This window comes from Myripristis murdjan, chromosome 1, assembly GCF_902150065.1.
Source record: "Myripristis murdjan chromosome 1, fMyrMur1.1, whole genome shotgun sequence".
Lineage (NCBI taxonomy): Eukaryota > Metazoa > Chordata > Actinopteri > Holocentriformes > Holocentridae > Myripristis > Myripristis murdjan.
In genome coordinates, this window is record NC_043980.1 from 40662989 (window position 1) to 40684146 (window position 21158).

Consider the following 21158-nt stretch of genomic DNA (forward strand, 5'->3'; position numbering starts at 1 on the left):
TGACGCTTGGTAAGATCTCAAGTTTCTTTTACAGAACAAGATGGTAAGTGAAGAAGAGAGGAGAAAGAGAGGCATAAGTCGTGAAAGGAGGGAGATAAGAGAAAAAAGCAAAATGAAAGCAGAGAGAGTAGGAAAAAATAAGAAAATAAAGAACAAGAGCAGAGGAAAAAAAGTGTGGTATGGCAGAGCTGAAGGTGAAGAAAGAGTGAGAAGTGGCTTTTCAGCTAAAGCAATTCTACACTGCACTGTCTAAAGATAGCCTGAGCGCGCGCACGCGCACACACACACACACACACACACACACACACACACACACACACACACACACACACAGGGGATAATGGCTAATGGCCTAGATGAATCAGGGCTTTAAAGTGGCACCTTCAAAACGCCTCAGTGACTCTTTGTGTGTGTGTGTGTGTGTGTGTGTGTGTGTGTGTGTGCTTCCATGCCTGTGTGGTTCTGTGTACATGTCCTTGAGAAGGGGCTTGTCACACTATCCACCTCCTAACACTATATGAAGTTGCTAACACTCCCCCACTATATTCTCTTCCTATGACGTGCTTTACCATCACTGTCATGCTGGATCTGTGCCTGGGATCCACCTATACTGACATTTTAGGGCTGATACCAATTAGTAGTAACAAAGAATGCAGATAACCAATATTCAGGTCAGATTTAAATTTGAATTGCAGTGTGAAAAACTGACAGTTTAAGAAACACCAACACAAACCTTGTTTTGAATGAACAAATGTTTAATTTACCTTACTTAGAGAATAAAGTTGCATGGAGCCCCAGTAGAACAATCTAATTTAAAACATTTGGATTTTAAAGTATTTGTCACTGGAATGACAACTTCGCTGTTATTTTTTCTTTATGTAACATTGATTTAAATAAAAATGAATAAATCCAGTCAAATTGAAATGAAAATTGTAACCCCTCTGTGCTTAATCCTTTATAGGGCACTCATTGAAATACTTTGAAATTCAAAAAAACAACCCTAGACTGTTATTAGAGAACATGACAGGACTTGATTACTTATATAATTTTTTTCTAAAATTTTCATTTTGTAATAGAAAATCAAAGCCAATGAGATTGGTAAAATGCCACAATCATGTGACCTGGGATGTAGAGCGATCTTTGCTGATTGGCTGGGTGAAGACCAAATGATTATTGAACTAACTGAGACAGGGGATGGGCCTGATATTTAAAATTTCTGAAATTACCAAAAATAGTCACTTGCCCTATAAAGGGTTAAGTAACTAAATGAAATGCAAATCCAATGAGAGGGGAAATAAAATTGGAACCATCTTCTTCTTGTTCCTGTCCCAGTGTTAACCCCTCAGTAGTCCAAGTTTAGTGACACCAAGCTGTGGCAGGTATAGCACAGCCTTTCTCTCCTGTGTCTCTTATTTATTGCTGAGACCTCTCTAAAATCACGGTCGCTGGCTTCAGAGGAGAGTGGCAACAAGTAGCTGGTGGCCCCTGGAGGTGCCGTGACTCGCCATAATGAGCCTGCATTTTCCCCTCAGCGCACAAACCCCGGCAGAACACGGGGGCAGGCAGAGCAGTGCTTCACGGCTGCAGCTGTGTGACACTGTTGTGTGTGTCGCCGTAGTTATTTCTTGTCGTGGCCATACCAAATTTACCCTAAGACATCGCTCCTTCACCTAGAACTGAGACATTTCAAATTTTCAGATGAGTTACTGAACGTCAGTGTGGCTTGAGAATGTAATTAGTTGATCAAAACTATTGATTTGTGAGTAAAATGGGAGGATAAACAGACTTTAGTGACCACAGTCGTCAGAAATTCTACCATTAAATTTTACCTTTGTGGTCAACAGCAACTGTAGGCTATACAAACCCTATATAAACAGAAACACATACACTGACTCAAAGATCCATACACACCGGCTGGCCAGGTTGCTCAGCAGGTTACTCACTCATTCCCTTGTTTCACATGTACATCACATATACTTGAGCTTGAGGATGACACACCATTCGATGTGGAAGACATCATGACACTATGTGAGGATCTTTTCCACACAGGGAGAGGCGGTCGTTCTTTCTCCTGACTCAGACGAGCAGTTTTGCTGGGGATTAAAAAACCTGACCCTTACTTTGTGAATTTCACATGCAGGAGCTGGGGGAACTCTGCCCTCGTTTGATCGACTCTTAAATCAAACAAACTGATGCATGTGCCATCCTGTGCTAGCAGGCGCTAACTTCCAACAGATCATACCTATAATAACTGGTAGCTTGTTAGCACAGCGTGTCGAGGATTATATCAGAGTGAAAAAAGCAGTGGCTAGCAAAAGCTTCAATCTGAATAGAGAGCTTTAGTAAGTGATGGCATCATAGTCCAGTAATTTTAGGCCAAAATTGGGGTCAACCTAGGACAAATAGCAAGAGAAGCAAACTCAACTGATTTTGGATCCTCAGTTTGTCCTGAGTGAGGAAAAAAAGTCTCAAGAAATCCCATTGGTGGAAAGTTTTGAAAATCACCTATTTATGACCACAAATTACCAAAAAACACTGTTTTTAACACACAGGGGAAAGGGGTTCCAAATTTTACTAAAACACAGCCCCTAAAACTCTAAACATAAAACCTTAAACTTTGAACAGTTTTTCACATTCGGCAAGATTGTTCATAAAGAATAATGCTAAATAAGAAAATCCCTGTTTTTAATGGGGTTTACCATCACTTTGTAATTTGTTTTTAGTACGGTTGCTTAATCACACTCCAGCTTTCATTTGATCATTCAGTCACACACACCGCACACACACACTCACACACCTTTTGCTTTTTGTCCTCTCAATGACATGTATGTATAATAAGCCATCCACTAAATTACACAACATGCAAAAGTTGTAGAAGCAGAGGAAAAGGTTTAAAAAATGCAAATCACGCAGAAAGACCTTCTGTGGCAGAATACAGGCTTTTAAATTGTGTCAGCTCCTGCCAGTTGTAGGTCAACTCACTTCTGACTTACCATTAAATATCAACTTACTATTTACACAAACCTTCTGAATTTGAAATAATGCGGAGAGTTTGAGATGGACGAGCCAAAGACATGTCACATACCCAAGATCTCATTGACACACACTTTCAGCCTTGAGCAACCAAACACCCCCTGATTAGCACTTCACTTTGAAATAGCAAAAACAGCTTTATTCAAGCCTGTTTGGACATGAGGGACAAAACACTAACAGGCTTTTAGGGGAAAAAACATTTTCTTGACATTACTATAACTCTTGAATGCTGAGTCAGGAGTTCATATTAATGTGATATGTGAAGATCCTACTGTGGCAAAAGAGATGGCATGGAGTTTTGTTAGGGGGTGGTGGCTACATCACGCAACCTCACTATAAATTAATTACTACCCTTTACATCCGCCACTGGTGGAAACAAGTTTGTATTGGGTCATTAGTTGTTGTTGTTTTAGGGGCCCTTAACCCTTAACCCTTAACCCTTTGAGACCTGTGCAGATATACTTGGTTTTTTCCAGAAACATGGGGTAAAATGCAATTAGATAGATAGATAGATAGATAGATAGGTATTGAGATAGAAACAGGATAAAATAAGTTATAAATAAGTGCAAAATAGCAAAATACAAAGTCCTTAGGAACACTGGATCACTCTCTTAATCATAATTATTTTTACATTAAAATATTCCATTTCAAAGATATTTCCAAAAATATTGACCATTGGCCCCTTTGTCCAAAGAAGACAGACAGTGAGGGTTATAACCTTAGAGCTGCTTTTACTGTGTGCGTGTGCGTGTGCATGCATGTGTGTGTGTGTGTGTGTGTGTGTGTGTGTGTGTGTGTGTGTGCGCGTGTGTGCGTGTGTGCGTGTGTGCACGCGTGCATGCGTGTGTCACCTTAATAAAGGCTTTGTTGGCTAGATGAGTCTGACAAAAGCTGACCTCATCCGGCCAACCAAGCTTTTATTAAGGTGACACACACACACACACACACACACACACACACACACACACACGCGTCAATATCTTTGTTCTGCTGCGTCTTTGTCTACCTGACAGACAGCAATCGAGCAACATGTCTCCCATTTTCTTTCAATTTAATGTCTCTATTGCCCTCATTCCCCTCTTCTGTCTCTCTCTTTCTCTCCCCCTCTTCTTTTTTGTCACTCATTTCTTCTTCTCCCTCCCCCCACCCCCCTTGGCAAACCTAAACTGACAGAAATGAAAGAGAAGGGTCAGGGTGGGTGATAAGCCTGGAAGTCACTGGAAGGCTTGAATCCCAACTGGGAAAATACAGCAGGTTACAGAAACATTTTCATAACCTTTTTTTGTCAGTTTAAAGAAAGCGTTGTTTGTGAAAATAATGTAGAACAACATGTATTTTTCCTCTTTCAGTCCGTCTCAATTTGCTGATAGTAATGATGCACTGGGCTGGGTTATCTCTCTTCCTTGTTTACAGGATGGCAAATAAATAAAACACATGGCAAGTGCTAAAGCCTAATGTCATTCTGTTGAATTTGTCTGAGAGGTGATCTCTGGCAGTTAAATTAAGGGTGAAAGAGACATCAGCAGAAAGCAGCAGCCTCCACACGGGCAAAAACAATAAGCCTGTTATTTCTCAGCACTTCCTTTGGAGATAAATGATGGTGAGAGAAATAGCAAAAAGGGATCACATTTATTAGCCAAGGAATTTGACTTCACATTAAACAAAATGCAAAAACGCAAAATCTTACCAAGATTATTTGTCTTATTTCAAGTCAAAAATGTCTTATTTCTAGTCAAAATATCTCATTACACTTAAAATAGGACATGATCACCTTGGAAGTAAATTGTTTTTAAACAATTTTCACTTGTTTCAAGTGAAAATTCACTTGAAACAAGTGAAATTTGCTTGTTTCATTGGTAAAATTTGCCAGTGGAAAAAGTGAAAATTCACTAAAATTAGCTAGAAACAAATTTTGCCAATGAAACAAGCAAATTTTCACTTGTTTCAAGCAAATTTTCACTTGAAACAAGAGACAACTGTCTAAAAACAAGTTACTTCTGAGGTGATCATGTCTTATTTTAAGTGTAATGAGATATTTTGACTAGAAATACGACATTTTTGACCTGAAATAAGACAAATAATCTTGGTAAGATTTTGAGTATTTGCAGTGCAAAATGTAAAAAAAACCTACTGTGACTATAAATTGGTTTGCGTCCATTCATTCATTCATAACACAGTTGCATAACTTCCAAATGGATGCTCAGATGGATGTCAAAGAAGAAATAGCTAACTCTTTGTGTCCCATGGCCAAAGGTAGGTGCGGCAATGGGCACGGCATATCATAAAAAGGCTCAGAACCTCACAGTGGATTAGCATAAAACGACAAAATTTTGATGCAAGGTTTGTCTTGGCCTAAGAAGCACCTTCTCACACTGATTGGACCACGCCCACGTCTCACTCAGGCCATGCACTTTTCTTTTTTTTCCCCACTGTTTCTCCAACAGGGCCTTGTGAGGCATCATGGGACTCAGTATGTAGCTGCCGACATATTGGTTACCCCACAGGCACGCCCACTTCTTGTTGTTCTCTTTATTACAGATTGAGGAGGTGGGAGGTGAGCTATTGGTGGGGGAGAGATGGGGTGGGGGGTGGGGGGGCAAGGGCCAGAACCAGAGAGAAACAGAGGAGAGGGAAGAGAAGGGAAGTATTTGTTCCTAATTGCTTCTTCAAACAGTAGAAACTGGAGATTGGTCCTTCTCTGCTCATTTTATGACCACTGCAGCTGTATGTGTGTGTGTGTGTGTGTGTGTGTGTGTGTGTGTGTGTGTGTGTGTGTGTGTGTGTGCGCATACGTACGAAAGAGAGTGGTTGTTTAGTGGAGTGTGTATGTGAAACTACTTTTTTCACACAGACACATTCGCAATTATATGCACACACACACACACACACACACATGCACACACACATATATACAATGAGGTGTGGTATAGGGAGTTCTCTTGTTTCCTGTAATGATTCCCAGCTGCTATTACAAGCCCACTGAAACAGCTTTCTAGGGAGGCCAGCAGTGTGTGTGTGTGTGTGTGTGTGTGTGTGTGTGCGCGTGTGTGTGTTATCTGTAAGAGAAGAGAAAGTGTGTTTGACATACATTTCAGTTTCACAGAATGCTTGTGTGTGTAAGACAGAGAAAAAGACAGTGTGTTAGTAAGTCTTTGATACGTACAGGACGTAATATGTGCTTATGCTTAATCATCAGTGTGTTTATGGATCTGGATGTGTGGACTGTGCTTATGTCACACATTGCAGTTCATAATGTTGTATTCATTATGTGTAATGTCTAGACTAAAAAAAATAAATTTCATGCACACACACACACACATGCACATCTGAGTCCATGTTCGTTCATAATCCAGATGCATGGCTTAAAGCTTTAAACTTAAAACTTTGAATAGGACCATTCAAATAGCATTTTGTACAACAGAGACTAAAGAATGCTTTATCTAAATCTAGCACCCAGAGGTGCCAAACATTTGGACTGCCCACAGTGGATAGAACTCCAGCTTCATTTGAGTGCAGTGAAATTTGAGTGAGGGAAATGTTCTTTCACATTTGTACTTTTAAGTAGGCAAAAAATTATGCACCAGCAATTATATATTATACTCCATTAATAAAGTGAAACAGGGACCAGAGCTCATGTTACTGAGACAAAAGTAGTTTGACATTGAAATAGTGCAGTGAAAAGTACAGGGTTTGAAGGATGGAGTGGACCAGTAGGCCGATACATTTACCTTCAACCTTCTAACAACCTGGACTCAGTTCCCTACACATTTTAGCAAGCTTTCTATTGGGAGTGAAAATCAAATTTTTTGCTGCCTAAATGAAACTAGCTTAACCTTTTTTTTTTATCATTATTATTTATTTTTTGCTTACCTAACTTTTACCCAACCTTAACTGCAGCCTTAAAATCATTTTCTAGCACATTAACACAGCCATGTGTACATACAGGATCAATTACAGTTACAGTTGTACAGTTACAAATCAAGGGTGCATAATTTTAGCGATATTGCTGTGTTATAATTCAGACTAATGGTACTAATTCATTGATGTGGATTTATATGATTAAGTAAGAGAGAATGTTTAGGTCATACAGTGGGAAGTACTGTCCCATCCTAGAAAGAAATTTGAATTTTGGAGGCATCAGCATTATAAGATTGGCTTAATGTCCAGTTCCTCTATATGGGTGTCTGTATGGGCCTACATGTACGTTGACACAGTTCTGTGTGAACATTAACCGGACCTGATGAAAATGGCAATCGGTGTGAAAGTGCCCCGAGCCTGAGCTGAACGAGACACTCCCGAGCATGACAAGCTCGGGTCACGTTGTGGTTTAAGGTTTTTGCCATGGGTTTGGTCTGGTTTCAAAAAAAAAAAAAAAAAAAAATCTGAACATCGCTGTAACTGTGTTTGTATGCATATGTGACTGGGAAACAAATCAATCCTTCTGCTGTGTTCATCATGAAATGCAATGGACAGTTAGATCCTTTCTCTCTGTGTGCCGCCTGGTGTCTCATTCTGTTGCTCTGTGAGCATAGTGCTGCAATGTCTCTTCTCTATTCATCAGCCCAGCACCCCGTCCATCCACTGCTCTGCTGCACTAACTGACCTTCTCATTTTCTCTCTCTGTTTCTATCTAAACCTACCAGTTGGGCTTGTTTTTTAGGCGGTGCTTTGAATGCCCCCCCCCCAGTTGCCAGATTAGGCCAGGCTAAGGCCTTAGTTCACCTGGGCCATGCTCAGATTTTTAGACCCACAGAGAACTCTAGCTGCCATCACCCCAAAACCTTATGCAGTGTCCAGGTGAAGACCCTACATGTCTTGTGTGTTCACAAATAGCTTCCCTCAGAGCAAAGTGAGCCTTTTCCAAGGACATTACACTTGGCAGCATGAGCAAGTATTACAGTCACTGCCAACAGCAATTCAGAGTAAGTGGAGAAAAATGATCATTAATTGCTAGGCAAGAGGAGACTGTATATATAACTGGCTTTGTACTTGAAGGTGAACAAGTCAGGAATAATTAATTATTGAATGTGCACATGGAAGGGCATTTAGGGTAAGCTGGGGATTAGGGAACGCAAGCAGACCAGCAACCTAGTGTCCCACCTGAGTTCGTCAGCACCACATTAAGACCTGGCTTTTTTTTTTTTTTCATAGCAGTCACTGTACCATGGGAAAATGGTGTAAATGAGGCACATGAATAGAAGAAGCTTAGATACTTAGCTTAGAGGTAGCAGCTATGGGTGAACGGCGATGTTGGAAACCCAGGGTACATCGGGTAAAAGTCAGGTGAAGTAGATTTGTAATTATATCCACACTTAGTTTATTTGGAGAGTTACAGATTAATGGCCTGACATTCCTGTGGGGCACAAAGACAGCTTAGTAAAAACGTGGAAAGAGCAGCCAGTGCCTCAAGCTGAAAAAAGGACACCAATTGGGGATCAACATACAAAGATCTGTCCTTTGACTTTGAAAGTAGCTTTAATTCATCCTTTCATCTGGCAGTTGTTCACCGTCCTGGACTCTTGCGATGATTTTTTTGTATGCATGATTCAATTTCTGAACAGCTGGCTAAGCTGTTTTCACGCTAGCATGGTTAGCTGCCCATTGGCATGATGTTATGCACATAAGTTTAGAATTTATTGGGTGATGTTGGGAACACCCGTAATAATACTGGCTCTGAAATGGATCTTTCAAAAGTCTGTGTGATTCCATTAAAGTATGTCCTCAAAAGTAATTATTCAGTGTTACCTTAGTAACTGTTCAACAATTAAATGAGTGAAGACAATGAGCACAGAAATGTTTCACCATGAACAAACAGTGTAATGGTGACTAGCTGCTATGGGCAACAGCATCTTTGGACCATTCAAAGAAAATGATTTAAAGAATCATAGTCTGAATGGTTCTTTGCCAAATCAGAGGTAGTTCCTGTATAGCGCTGCTATGAAGAACTATTTTCGATTTCAGTTGTCACCTTTATTTTTCCTTTAAGAAGTGAGCATTAACTGCTATTTCCATATAACTTCTCTCCTTACTTTTTGAATAACCGTCGCTGGTTCTTCAAAGAAGTGTTTTTCTGTTCTTTGAGACGCCTTTGAAGCATTTAGAAAACACAGTTCTTCAAAAAACCCTGATCTAGATCTTGTTTCATCTACTGCCCTCTGGGAGGAGGTATAGATCCATCAGCTCCAGAACCACCAGACTGGCCCATAGCATGCCCCCCCTCCCCAACTCGGTCTTACACATAACACTCCATCTACCACACACCTACAATAACTGTGAACTGGACTCTGCATTGCTGCAGCACACACATCCACATCACACTCCTCTGTTAACAGAACTTTGAACTGCGTATATTGTATATTTACATTGTATGGTGTCATTTATGTTTGGAGACTTCTATTTATTTGGATTCACGATTTATTGTGGGGTATTATATTTACTGGTTGCACTATATGATGACTGCACAATGCTGTGAATGCTCCAACGTTATCTCGTTTTATAATAATGACAATAAACTATTGAATTGAATTGAATTGATCTAGAGGGTTCTTTGTGGAACAAGAAAGAATATCCTATGGCATCACTCTGAGGAACCATTCTTTGTTGGCAACTTTTTTTTTTTTTTCTGTGTGAAGAGGAAATGAGCTTAAGAAGCGAGATTAGTTAGTGGGTTTTTGAAAGCCAGTGCCAAGAGTTTGGGGTTAAACATGATAGTAGCTGATAGCCAACTAAATGAAACCTCTTGTCCTGCTGAAAAAAAAGGACTCAGTATTTCTTCAACAGCTATATTCTGTAGTAGTCACAGGATTAATTCATCCAAATAGTTGTTATGGGAGAAGCGCACTTAGTAAAACCAATGATAGATATGTCCTCAGCCAGCCCTACTTTTACTCTAGCATACAAGTCAAGTTTCTATAAAAATTCTAAAAGGTATGGTTGCATAAGACAAGATTAAATTTTAATGATTCCTGTGGGAAAATTTGGGAATAAGATCCTGTGTTTTGGTAATTTTTTCTCTTTAAAGTAACATTGGTTTCTCAGGGCAGAAAAAATGCTTCCCTCTGCATTCTAGGTCACTGCTGTATCTGCTAATTCCAACAGTTCAGTGGAGATAAAGCTACAGTATAAGTGTGGTATATATTGATTTCAGTCATTCCACACTGTCTTGTTATACTAATGCTATTACATCATTACAAGAAACGAAAAATAAGATTACTTGTTAGTGTTATTCTGTCTCACTCTCTGTGTCTTTTTGTCTTTTTGTTTCTCTCTACAGGTAAAATGTTTCTTCTAGAGAACAACACCATAGACACAGGAGAAGTTGATGTGGGCAGGAGAGCTATACAAGATGTCCCACCGGGTGGGTTGTTAAACACACACACAAACACAAACACACACATGCACACACATGCACACATACACAGACCCACAAAAAGGAGGTGATTACGTATTGTTCATGTAGTATTGGGAACAGCACTTGCACTTGTTAGCGATCCCGTAATGTTAGATTTGTAGATGATATTTTGCATTAGCAAAACAGGAGTCACAAATCTGATATTTGTTATTTGTTTACATTCCTGAATCAATTCTGCATGGCTTTCCAACCAGTGTTTCTACTTTCTCCTTCAATATTGCATTCTTCAGTGTACATCGTTGGTAGGCACAGAGGAGTGTGTGGTCTTACTTGGCTGGATATTGTGGGACGGAGCATTTAAAAAGGAACACAGTGTCGTTTTTGTATGATGAATGCTATGGGAATCCTCGCTCATGAACAATAAAGTCAGTTAAAAATTAAGTATTCCTTAACTGCCCCCGGACGTGAAACAAAGGATTTGTGTTTGGTTAGTAGGTGGTTCATATTGCCTGCACAGCATTCAGAAAAGCAAAAGTCTACAATGGCCAAATCTGTACAACATAAAAATACAGTGTAGGCAGTATGACATCAGTCGGCTTATTAAAATAACTTTTGTCAAATCTTTTACTGTAGATTGTTTGAGTTAAAATGGATCACAGTTTTTTTTTTCTTTTTTTCTGAAAATTTACTATTAAAATATTCACCTAAATGATATTAAACAATTGCAGGCATGTAAATAACATGTGTAAACACTTTCTAATCATCATCCTTAATAAATTTTGAAATCATCAGTATTAGCTATTATTTTATCAATCATCATTTTGTCTTTACACTTCACCAAAGATTAGTAAATGCTGTAAATAGCATTATAGGTACATGAACAATGCAATCCATTGTGAAATGTTAATCATTTAAACATTGTGTCATAACAGATGATAAAAATGGTTTTCTATGAAGCTTGTCATTCTCATGATTAAAATAATTAAATGGCACATTAAATATCATGTCAATCTCTAAAAGAATATTTTTAGTGGGCATTATAAAACTGAAATTGATGTTTACTGTAGTCAGTAAATTGTTAATAAGTGCCTTAGAGAGCATCAATACAAACTATTTTGGCCCCAGTTGAATGGTTGATGTGTTCTTTAAAATAATAGGATTTGGGGGCCTGTCATGACTTGGCTTAAAGTCATAACAATGACAACAAGTGATTATGATCAACTAAACAACTAATCAATACCAGTGACACAGACAAGGTGTGAGTGATCCATTAGAGAAATCAGTGTGAATGCAAGGTGTCATTGGAATAACTGCCCCACCAACATAATAAATCATCAAAGTAATAACAATTTGCACTGTATAACATAATAATCCAGTTAATCTAATATATTTCCTGCAAACATACGGTAATAAAAGTTGCAGGGATGGTAAAGCGCAATAAGTTCCATTAATGTAATAATTATTACATTAATAGGAAACAATTTAGAACATTATGGTGGGTACCTTTTTATTATGTTTGCAGGAAATGTATTAAATTAATTGAATTATTAACTTATACACTGCAAATTGTTAGTGCATTAATGCTTTATTACTGAGGTAGGAAGTTATTATATTGAATGTATGTATGGCGAAGAGTATAGTATGTGTTGGAAGCAGAAACAAGTTAAAAACCCTGTCCCTAGCCAGGAAACATGCTAAAAAAAAATGCAGGAGAGAAGCACAAAGAGAGCGAGAAAGAGAGCGATGTGGCCCAGGCACCAAATGTGCAAGGAGAGAGTGAGTGAAGGTCTTTAAACACCTGCTCCTGGGTGAACCCCTGAGCAGCAAGCAGCCATTAGAGCAGCTGCACAGAAATAGACTTCCCTGCACTTACGGACAAGCAGACTTAACAGGTGAACTCCCATGAAGTCCAAGGCTGTGAGGGCCGTCCAGTTCTACACTTCATTCTGTCCACAAGGGACACATGTGGACTTTCATGTGGAGTCCACATGGGTGCAGACCTCACTATTAGGATTATGCAGAAGTCATAACAATTAGCAATGAGGATGTGATGGCCTTTAAGACGTAAAGGAATTCTCTTTATCTTTCTATCTATCTATATGCACTCAGCGGCCATACAACTGCTCTGCCATAAAGTTTACTCTTATGATGATTATAATGCTCAGGTTTTCTTGTTGTCACAGTAACAGAGGTGTTCATTCACTTCTATGTTTGGCATTGAGCTCATAGTTAGTGCTGCTGTTGGACTGGACTGTGTTTTATTGAGAGGTGTTTCCAATATTCTGTCCCCCTCATTGTATATAAATAAATGGGCCTGTTGCATTGAACTGCATGAGCTTGCACAAGTGCACCTAATAAAGTGGCCACTGAGTGTACATCTCTGTTTATATAGATTGGATAAATATATATATATGTATAAATTCATGGCAAAACAATTCACAATAGGTAATCCATTGTAAATGATAATTGGTATAAAGGTTCTGTTTCATCCTCTGAGCAAAAATAACTGTTTTTGTTTTTGATTGGGTAATTATATGGTAATTTTGTTTTGATTAGATTTTTAATATATTATTATACTAATTATAAATAGTTTTCTTGTAATTACTTTACAAATTCTTCACTGATTTCCTGGTAATTTGTTTGCTAATTTTATGATAATTGTGTTTTTGTAATTTTGTAATTTTCTGGTCTTTTTCTGGCAATTATCTTGATTTTTTTTTTTTTTTTTCCTGAATTTTTGAATTTTAGTTTGTTATTATTATTATTCTTGCTATTTGGTCTCTGTTGGTCATTTGACCTTGTCTTTTTTTTTTTTAATTCCAATTTGATATTTAATATATATATATATATATATATATATATATATATATATATATATATATATATATATATATCGTTAAAGGCAAAAACATAATGCTGGGTATTTAATAAATAGCAATAAAAATGTGTTTATACAGTGCTAAATAATGACAAATTGACCTTTAATTTGGGAGGGTTATTATGAAGTGCCACCTAAACATGTATATGTTTTTCTTAATTTTCTTAACTAATCTGATAGTACCAAGGACTTTTTCCACCAAATTTTGTGTCTAACCTTGAATTGTTGTGTGTGTTAGTCAACAGCATGAAGGACATGCACCACAGTTCAATTATTCATGTTGTTTAGGTGAAATGCTCATTGACCCCTGTTTGTTTGTTGTTGATCTTTCCAATGAAGGTATCTTTTGGCGGTCCCAGCTATACATCGATCAGCCCCAATTCTTGAAATTCAACATCTCAGTCCAGAGAGATGCCCTGGTTGGGGTGTATGGACGCAAGGGCCTTCCTCCCTCACATACACAGGTAGGATGCATACACATAACATGTTTAAAACCTACCTGTTTGTCTCAAATAAGGGAAATTTCTTTGTCAAACACTGCCATTTCCCTTTATTAAACATGAAAGACATATCAACTTATGCTTCAAAAGTAATTTAATACTAGTATGTGTGGGTGTGTGTGTGTGAGAGAGAGAGAGAGAGAGAGAGAGAGAGAGAGAGTGAGAGAGAGAGACAGAGAGAGAGAGAAAGTAAGAAAGATGGAATTTGCAACAAAGAGGTCATAGGCAATGTGTGTTAATCCCATTTCTGGTTTCTGAAACCATAATCTCTGACAAGGACGCTATGCAGGATCTCCACAAACAACATGAGACATCACATGAAATGTTCTTCAGCCTGAGCCAGGAATCTATAGAAAAGGAGAAGTCATCTGGCTCAAAGACCTGCTGCAAACCTGGCAGCACAATTTCTGTTGATGGGAATGCAACACCCAAGATTTTTCAAGTGTGATCATGTTCTATAGATAGATAGATAGATAGATACATAGATAAAGGCATCTATCTATCTATCTATACACAGATAGATAGATAGATAGATAGATAGATAGATAGATAGATAGATAGAGGGAGGCATCTATATATCTATCTGTCTATCTATACACAGATAGATAGATAGATAGATAGATAGATAGATAGATAGATATAGGTAGGCAGGGGGGCATTTGATGCCAGAGCCTTCCATGAGCATTATTAAAAGCAGAAATGCCAGGCTGCAATCCAGAAATATCTCTAGTTTAAAAAATGTCCCTTCATGGCTTTTTCCTGCACAGTGTTAGATTTTCAAAATTACACAAAGAACGTGGGGACCCCCAGGGGTTCTTGAGGGGGGCTCCAGCTGTCCTTGAGATGATTCCAGGGAGTCCCTAGTAAAATGAATCACTATAATTTAATTCAGTGGAGATCAGCCCTGCTAGAGAATATATAAGAATGACTGTCATAATACATTTCACTCTCACCGTGATTATTTCCCCACCTACAGAGTAGTCAGTCTTACAATTCCATACTAAATCAACTAAAATCTTCCCATATGGGTCATTGGGATGAAATCTTATCAAATGAGATTCCTCATCCCTGCTGTGTGTCTGTTTGGTGCTCCCCGATATAAAAACATTTGTGAACCTCTATCTTAGAACACCAATTCACCACCCTTTCAAGTGTAAAAAAAATAAATAAATACAAAAACAGCTAACAAATGCTAACTTCTGGATCCCAAAATGCCAAAACCCCAGTAACCCCCTGCAAGTGTTCTTTTTTTTTTTTTTTTTTTTTTTTTATGAAACACTTTTCGGGTTCACAGCTCGTGATGAAACAGATAAGCTTCTTCAAAACCCAAACTAGCCCTTTAATGACTGAACTTCCATCTCTGTGTAGTGAATCATGTCTTCTGTCGAGGGACTAATCCACTTATCAGTCAAGGACAGCCTGATATGTCTCCACCTCGAGCTCCACTTCTATTACCACACAGCGATAGCACATTAGATAATAGACAAAAGTGTGTGTGTGTGTATGTGTGTGTGTGTCTCCTTGTCATAACCTCGAAGAATCTAGCCAAGTTCTCAAACGTTCTTTAAATGCACCCGGTCTCTGCAGCTGGGTTATTCAGCCCTGTGAGACTCATTTCAACATTCAGCAACATTTTCTGTGTATATTTGAGTGTGTGAGATAAATGCTTTGTTGTCAGGTGTTTGAGTGTGCATGCATGTGGGTGTGTGGCTGCTGGTACAAGCTAATTACCATAAATGACTCTTGATGTATGTTCCTCTGTGTGTGTTGTGCATAATTGTGTGTGTGTGTGTGTGTGTGTGTGTATGTGTAAGAGAGAGAGAGAGAGAGTATTGGAGGATAATAACTATAATTGAGTGTAGAGGTCCTTTTAAATGGACATTGATGCAGTGTGTGAAGTCAAAAGTGCTGTTGCTGTGTGGGTAACTCCATAGCACATGCCAATCAAACAGACACACACACACACGCACACACACACAAACAGAAAGTTGAGATGAGTTGTTACGGGGGTGTCCGGGAAAAAAGAGAGAATTACAGTATAGAGTGATATATGTGTGTGTGTGTGTGTGTGTGTGTGTGTGTGTCTGTGAAAAACACACATTTCTGATAACAGGTAGTAACAGTCCATTAAAGTCAATTAGTTGAGATGCACGTCCTGTTCATACTATCTGGAGAAAGGTGTTGTGTGTTCAAAGAGGGAAAAAAGATGTGTGCTTGACACTAATAGGGAAGGATAGAAGCAGAGAATGTTTTAATAAGGTACAAAAACCTCAGGAAGCTTTCTGGTTCATTGGACAGACTGAAAGTGTATTTTGGATTTTGTTGCAGAAAAAATGTGTTCGCCAGGAACTTAAAAAATCAAAGCATCATCAAAGTTATCATTATTGTTTCGGTTGGGCTGTGTGTGATTAAAAGGTTTTTGTTTTCTTTTAATGTATGTATGTGTGTACATGTGTGTGTGTGTGTGTATACATACGTATATATACATGAGTGTATCACATTATAGGGAGATTTGTAATGCATTAAAGGTGCAGTATGTAAAATTGCTGTGTGTGTGTGTGTGTGTGTTTGTGGCTTCTCCAGTACGACTTTGTGGAGCTGCTGGACGGCAGTCGTCTCATCTCCAAGGAGAAGCGAGCCCTGAGTGACATGGACGCCGCTCGTCCACACTCAGCCAGCACACACGAGGACGAGGTCGGTGGAGGGGTGCGACGCACGCGTTCGGTGAACATGCACGAGGCCGGCTTCATCCAGTACCTGGACACGGGGATCTGGCACCTGGCGTTTTACAACGACGGGCGCAACACAGAACAAGTCTCTTACAACACTATCATCATAGGTGAGTTGCAGCAGTGTGCGGACACATCCAGGTCTTACTGGTGAGGTGTGTGTGTCTCATTTTTAGTTTTTACCAAACAATTCTTTTGTACTGGTATTTTCATTTCTGGGGGTTGTAGAGTGTGTGTGTGTGTGTGTGTGTGTGTGTGTGTGCATGTGTGTGTGAGTGAGTCACAGTGGGTTTCTCAGATGTAACATTTCCCAGGATTCATTACCGCCTTGTCCTCGTCGTATATACATGACCATCCAAACGTAATAGAGTCATAATTGCAGCTGCAGTCGGTTTAATCTTGACCCTCACATGTTTGAAGATGTGCTGGTTTTCATCCTCTCCCACTGTTCCCCCCCAAGTCTCATTTCTTCTATTTTCTCTGCCTTATTTTGATGAAATTTCACAGTCTGCCCATTTGACATGTTAAAATTATAGCAAATGCATTAACGCAAATTGCAGTCGCCATGGTTACTTAACTTCCATGACTGGCAGTCCTCCCTTCTGATCAGGCCGCCTCGAAGGTTTGATTGTTTCTGTTTTTACTGTGGGACATATTCAGATTAAGTCATGTCTACATGTGTTTTTGTTTGGTTGGTTTTTTGGTTTGGTCAGAGTCTTACTTGGTTTGGGCAAAACATCATTTAAGGTCATGGTTAGCAACAGATAGCACTGTGAGATCCAGACTTTACCTTTGTGGAATGCAGTTTTGTTCTGCAGCTTCTCCTGTTTGGCAGATGCACAGTATGGTGATATTGTACTATCGGTAAGCTACAGGTGTACTTGTAAGATGAATTCCTCCCTTCTTCATTCTGTTATGACACAGGGCATTAACAGTGAAATCATAGGTCATTTTCACAATTTAATACGTCAGTGCTCTACAGGAAATCCAAACATGTAAATGCAGTTTTGTGCATAAAAACTTCATAATAAAAACACTGACTTGTTGTGGTCCATAATTGACTAAACTACATCTGATTTAATAAACCATGATTTAAAACAGATCAGCATTGGTTAACACAAGTATTTGCACAGAAGGTTAATTTATACATTAAAAATTCTGTCATAATTAGTGTCTTTGGCTCCTCCATAGCCCACTATGGAAAGCAAAGCAGGTCGAAAATGTGTGAAATAATGCGCTGTTTCCTGAAAATTACGCTGTCATACAACTATACTCCACTTTCAGTTACGTAAACATATTTTGTTGCAGATTATGTTTGTTTCTGCCATATCACAAATACAGTGCAAATCGACATATTTTGTATGTGATGTCATGTGGCATTGTAGCCAGTTTCTTTACCTTTAGCTAGCAAAACTATTAGGGTTCAGTATAAAAACCACTTGGTTTTGGTAACATACAGTAACAGATAGATAGATAGATAGATAGACAGATACTTTATTCATCCCGAAGGAAATTCACAGTTTTCAGCAGTATCCACAGAGTACAAGATTAAATAAATAAAAAATAAAGAATAAAAGATGACACTAGAGATCTAAAGATCTAAGTACCCAATGTGCAAAAAACAATGTGCAAAAAAACAAACAAAAAAAAAACGTGTGCATAGATGTATACAATGTGCATAGATGTGGGCAATGTGCAAATTTACAGTATAAACAGATGATAAATAGCAGCAAGTAATATATACACTATAAACAGGGAATATATAAAAAATAGAAATATGAACAGTTTAAACAGCAGAGAAAAAATAACCTAAACCTCGCCATGTTGCCAATGTTACATAACATGTAACATACTCGGGTTTCCACGGTCAAAATTGGTTGTTTGACTCATCCACCACCCCACCTGCCTCCCAGCGCATCTTCAGACTTAGTGATTGCAAAAATTCATGTAAGATGTTAAAAACAAATGTAATCTGTAACAAAAAACATTCTCCCAAAAACATAATTGAGAATGCGGTTTAGTTGTTTGATAATTTTTAGGAGACAGGTCTTCAATTTCACCTACTTATCATAGTCTCTAGACACATGCCATTTCCATTAGACTGCTTTATATTTTTCCATTTTTGATGGGTGATATCCCCTGAGAGTCAAGGCAACATTACCCCAAACGTCGCCTCTCTTCAACCAGCCAGAACTGAAGAGGTTTGAAAATCTGTTCCAATGTTGCCAATTATACAGACAGCAAGATGCCACTGAATGCCTTGTGAGAAGCAGCACTAATGCGTCTGAGAGTCTCTTTCTCTTCACATAACATAAGCCAGTGGTTGGTATATTTTGACCTTTACACAGACGAGGCCATCAGATATGAAGCTGGTAAAACAGTCAGCGGTAGCTGGAAACATTGTATTTTTGCCACCACTAGAGTGCACGCACGGGAAATGGCCAGTTCCAGTTAGCAGAGAGCCAATGCTGGTGTGTGATAGGGAGAGAGGGAGAGAGACAGCAGGATAATTGGATGTAAGAAGGTGTTGATTGGGCTGAATGGCTGTAACTACGGCAACTGTTTGCGCGTGTGAACGTGTTTGTGTGTGTGTGTGTGTGTGTGTGTGTGTGTGTGTGTAGTTGAGATTGTGGGCTGCATGTCCAGCCTACCCAATTAACTCCCACCCCTCCACATCACCTCTCTCTCTCTCTCTCTATCTCTCTCTCTCTAAATCAGAGTCGATTATGGAGTGTCCTCAGAATTGTCATGGAAACGGAGAATGTCTCTCGGGTACATGTCACTGTTTCCCAGGGTTCCTTGGGCCCGACTGCTCTCGAGGTAAAAACACACACACACACGCACATACACACACACACACACACACTGACACCCACAGAGAAGTAGTAATTGGTGGGAGGTTGTTATCCCAGCAGTAACTGTGACCTGCAGACTCTGACAGTTTTGCGCTCTCTCTCTCTCGCTCTCTCTCTCTCTCTTTCTCTCTCTCTCTCTCTCTCTCTCTCTCTCTCGCTTTCTTGCCCCTTTCCTGTGTCTCTCAAAGGAATAGACTGACCTTTTGCCTGATAAATCATTTGCTTAACTCTACACTGTGAAGACTGGTATTAGTTTCCTCTTCCTGTGTAATCAGTGTGTATAATCAAGGCTTTTTGACATGATATTAAGCTCATTCTAGCATTTAATTCATGGGTTTTATGAAGTGGCTCATATTATATTCGGGATATATGTGAACGTTTATGTTTTTATTTTCTTAGTGTCTCTGAAATTTGAATTGCATCAGGATGGAAAAGCTCCTGAATCACCATTCACAACCATCATGGGATGCTAAAACCAAGGAATATAATGATAACACAATGTCAAACTCAGAATAGGCCATTAGAATCAGTTCAGGTTAAGAGTTTATGCAAACAAGGCACATTGAATTGTGTCCTTGTGCTTTAGCCTGTTTTTGATTACACTCATCTGTCATTGGTAGCAGAATTTGGCTGATAGCCAAAGAGATAGAGATATAGGTATTATTGTCTTGTAATTTTTTTTTTTTTTCTTTTAAACAAAATTGGGCCTATTTTGTGAGAGGGGTTTTATTTATTTATTTATTTATTTGATTGTTTAGTAGCTTACTGGTCATTTTCTGTTCATTTCTTTGTAACTTTTTACTTGTCAAAGGATTCAATCCAGGGTCCAAGGCTGTGTCCAGATGTCTTTCAAGATTTTTGATTTCGATTCAGCATTACTGTCCTGACATTTAAATATATAGTTTTAATGATTTCAAATACAGTTTATTGGTCATTAAAACATTTTTGCAGTTTTCTACTTACAGTTTTTTAATTACAGTCATTTTTTTACCTAATTTCCCAGTTACCTTTTTCCCATGTTTCTGAAACAAATCAGGTGAATTTGGTGTCAAAGGCATAACAAAGGCGTAACACTGGCTATAAGGGTGACAGCTGTGCAGCATGCAACCTGTGTGACCCTGCTTTCGATCCTATCCATCTCCCTGTGTGTGTCTGTGTGTGTGTGTGTGTGTGTGTGCGTGCATTGTCCAGCTGCCTGTCCAGTGCTGTGTACTGGTAATGGCCAGTATTCTCGTGGTCGCTGCCAGTGTTATAGTGGGTGGAAGGGCACCGAGTGCGACGTGCCATCCAACCAGTGCATTGACATCCACTGCGGAGGACATGGCATCTGCATCATGGGCGCCTGCATCTGTAACACTGGCTATAAGGGTGACAACTGTGAAGAAGGTAAAAAATATATATATAGTTCATATATTTATGTATTTATTATTTTGAATATACCATATTGCAAGCAGTTGCCCATTGTGTTTTATTATGCTATTTCTTTATGTTTTTTAATGAATGAGTGAATTCATTGCTACTTGCTTAATTTTTTAAATCTTAATTTTTTTAATTTGCTTTATTTTTCTTTTCTAATTCAATTTTTTGTGTGCTAATTATCTGGTAATTTCTTTGCTAATTTTCTGTTAAGTTTCTTGTTTTTTTTTCTGAAATTTTTTTTTTTTTTTTTTTTTTTTTACAAATTTTACATTTTTTTTTTTCTGTTGTGCTATTGCCTTTTTCCTTTACTTTTGAAATGAAATCAAATGAATTAAAGCCAGACGAATTAAACACAACTCGCTTTGACTTCATCAAGAATATTATTTAGGAAAG

At 38.6% G+C, this 21158-nt stretch overlaps 1 protein-coding gene across 1 annotated transcript in view; it reads left to right on the forward strand.

The window, feature by feature from the left end:
* Positions 1–21158, forward strand: part of tenm3 (teneurin transmembrane protein 3) — a 339790-nt gene that overhangs the window by 197486 nt on the left and 121146 nt on the right. Inside the window, exons 10-14 of the mRNA XM_030056695.1 lie at positions 10307–10390; positions 13602–13726; positions 16346–16601; positions 19210–19311; positions 20538–20732. Coding sequence (XP_029912555.1) covers positions 10307–10390; positions 13602–13726; positions 16346–16601; positions 19210–19311; positions 20538–20732 — 762 coding nt within the window. The remainder of the gene's footprint in view (positions 1–10306; positions 10391–13601; positions 13727–16345; positions 16602–19209; positions 19312–20537; positions 20733–21158) is intronic.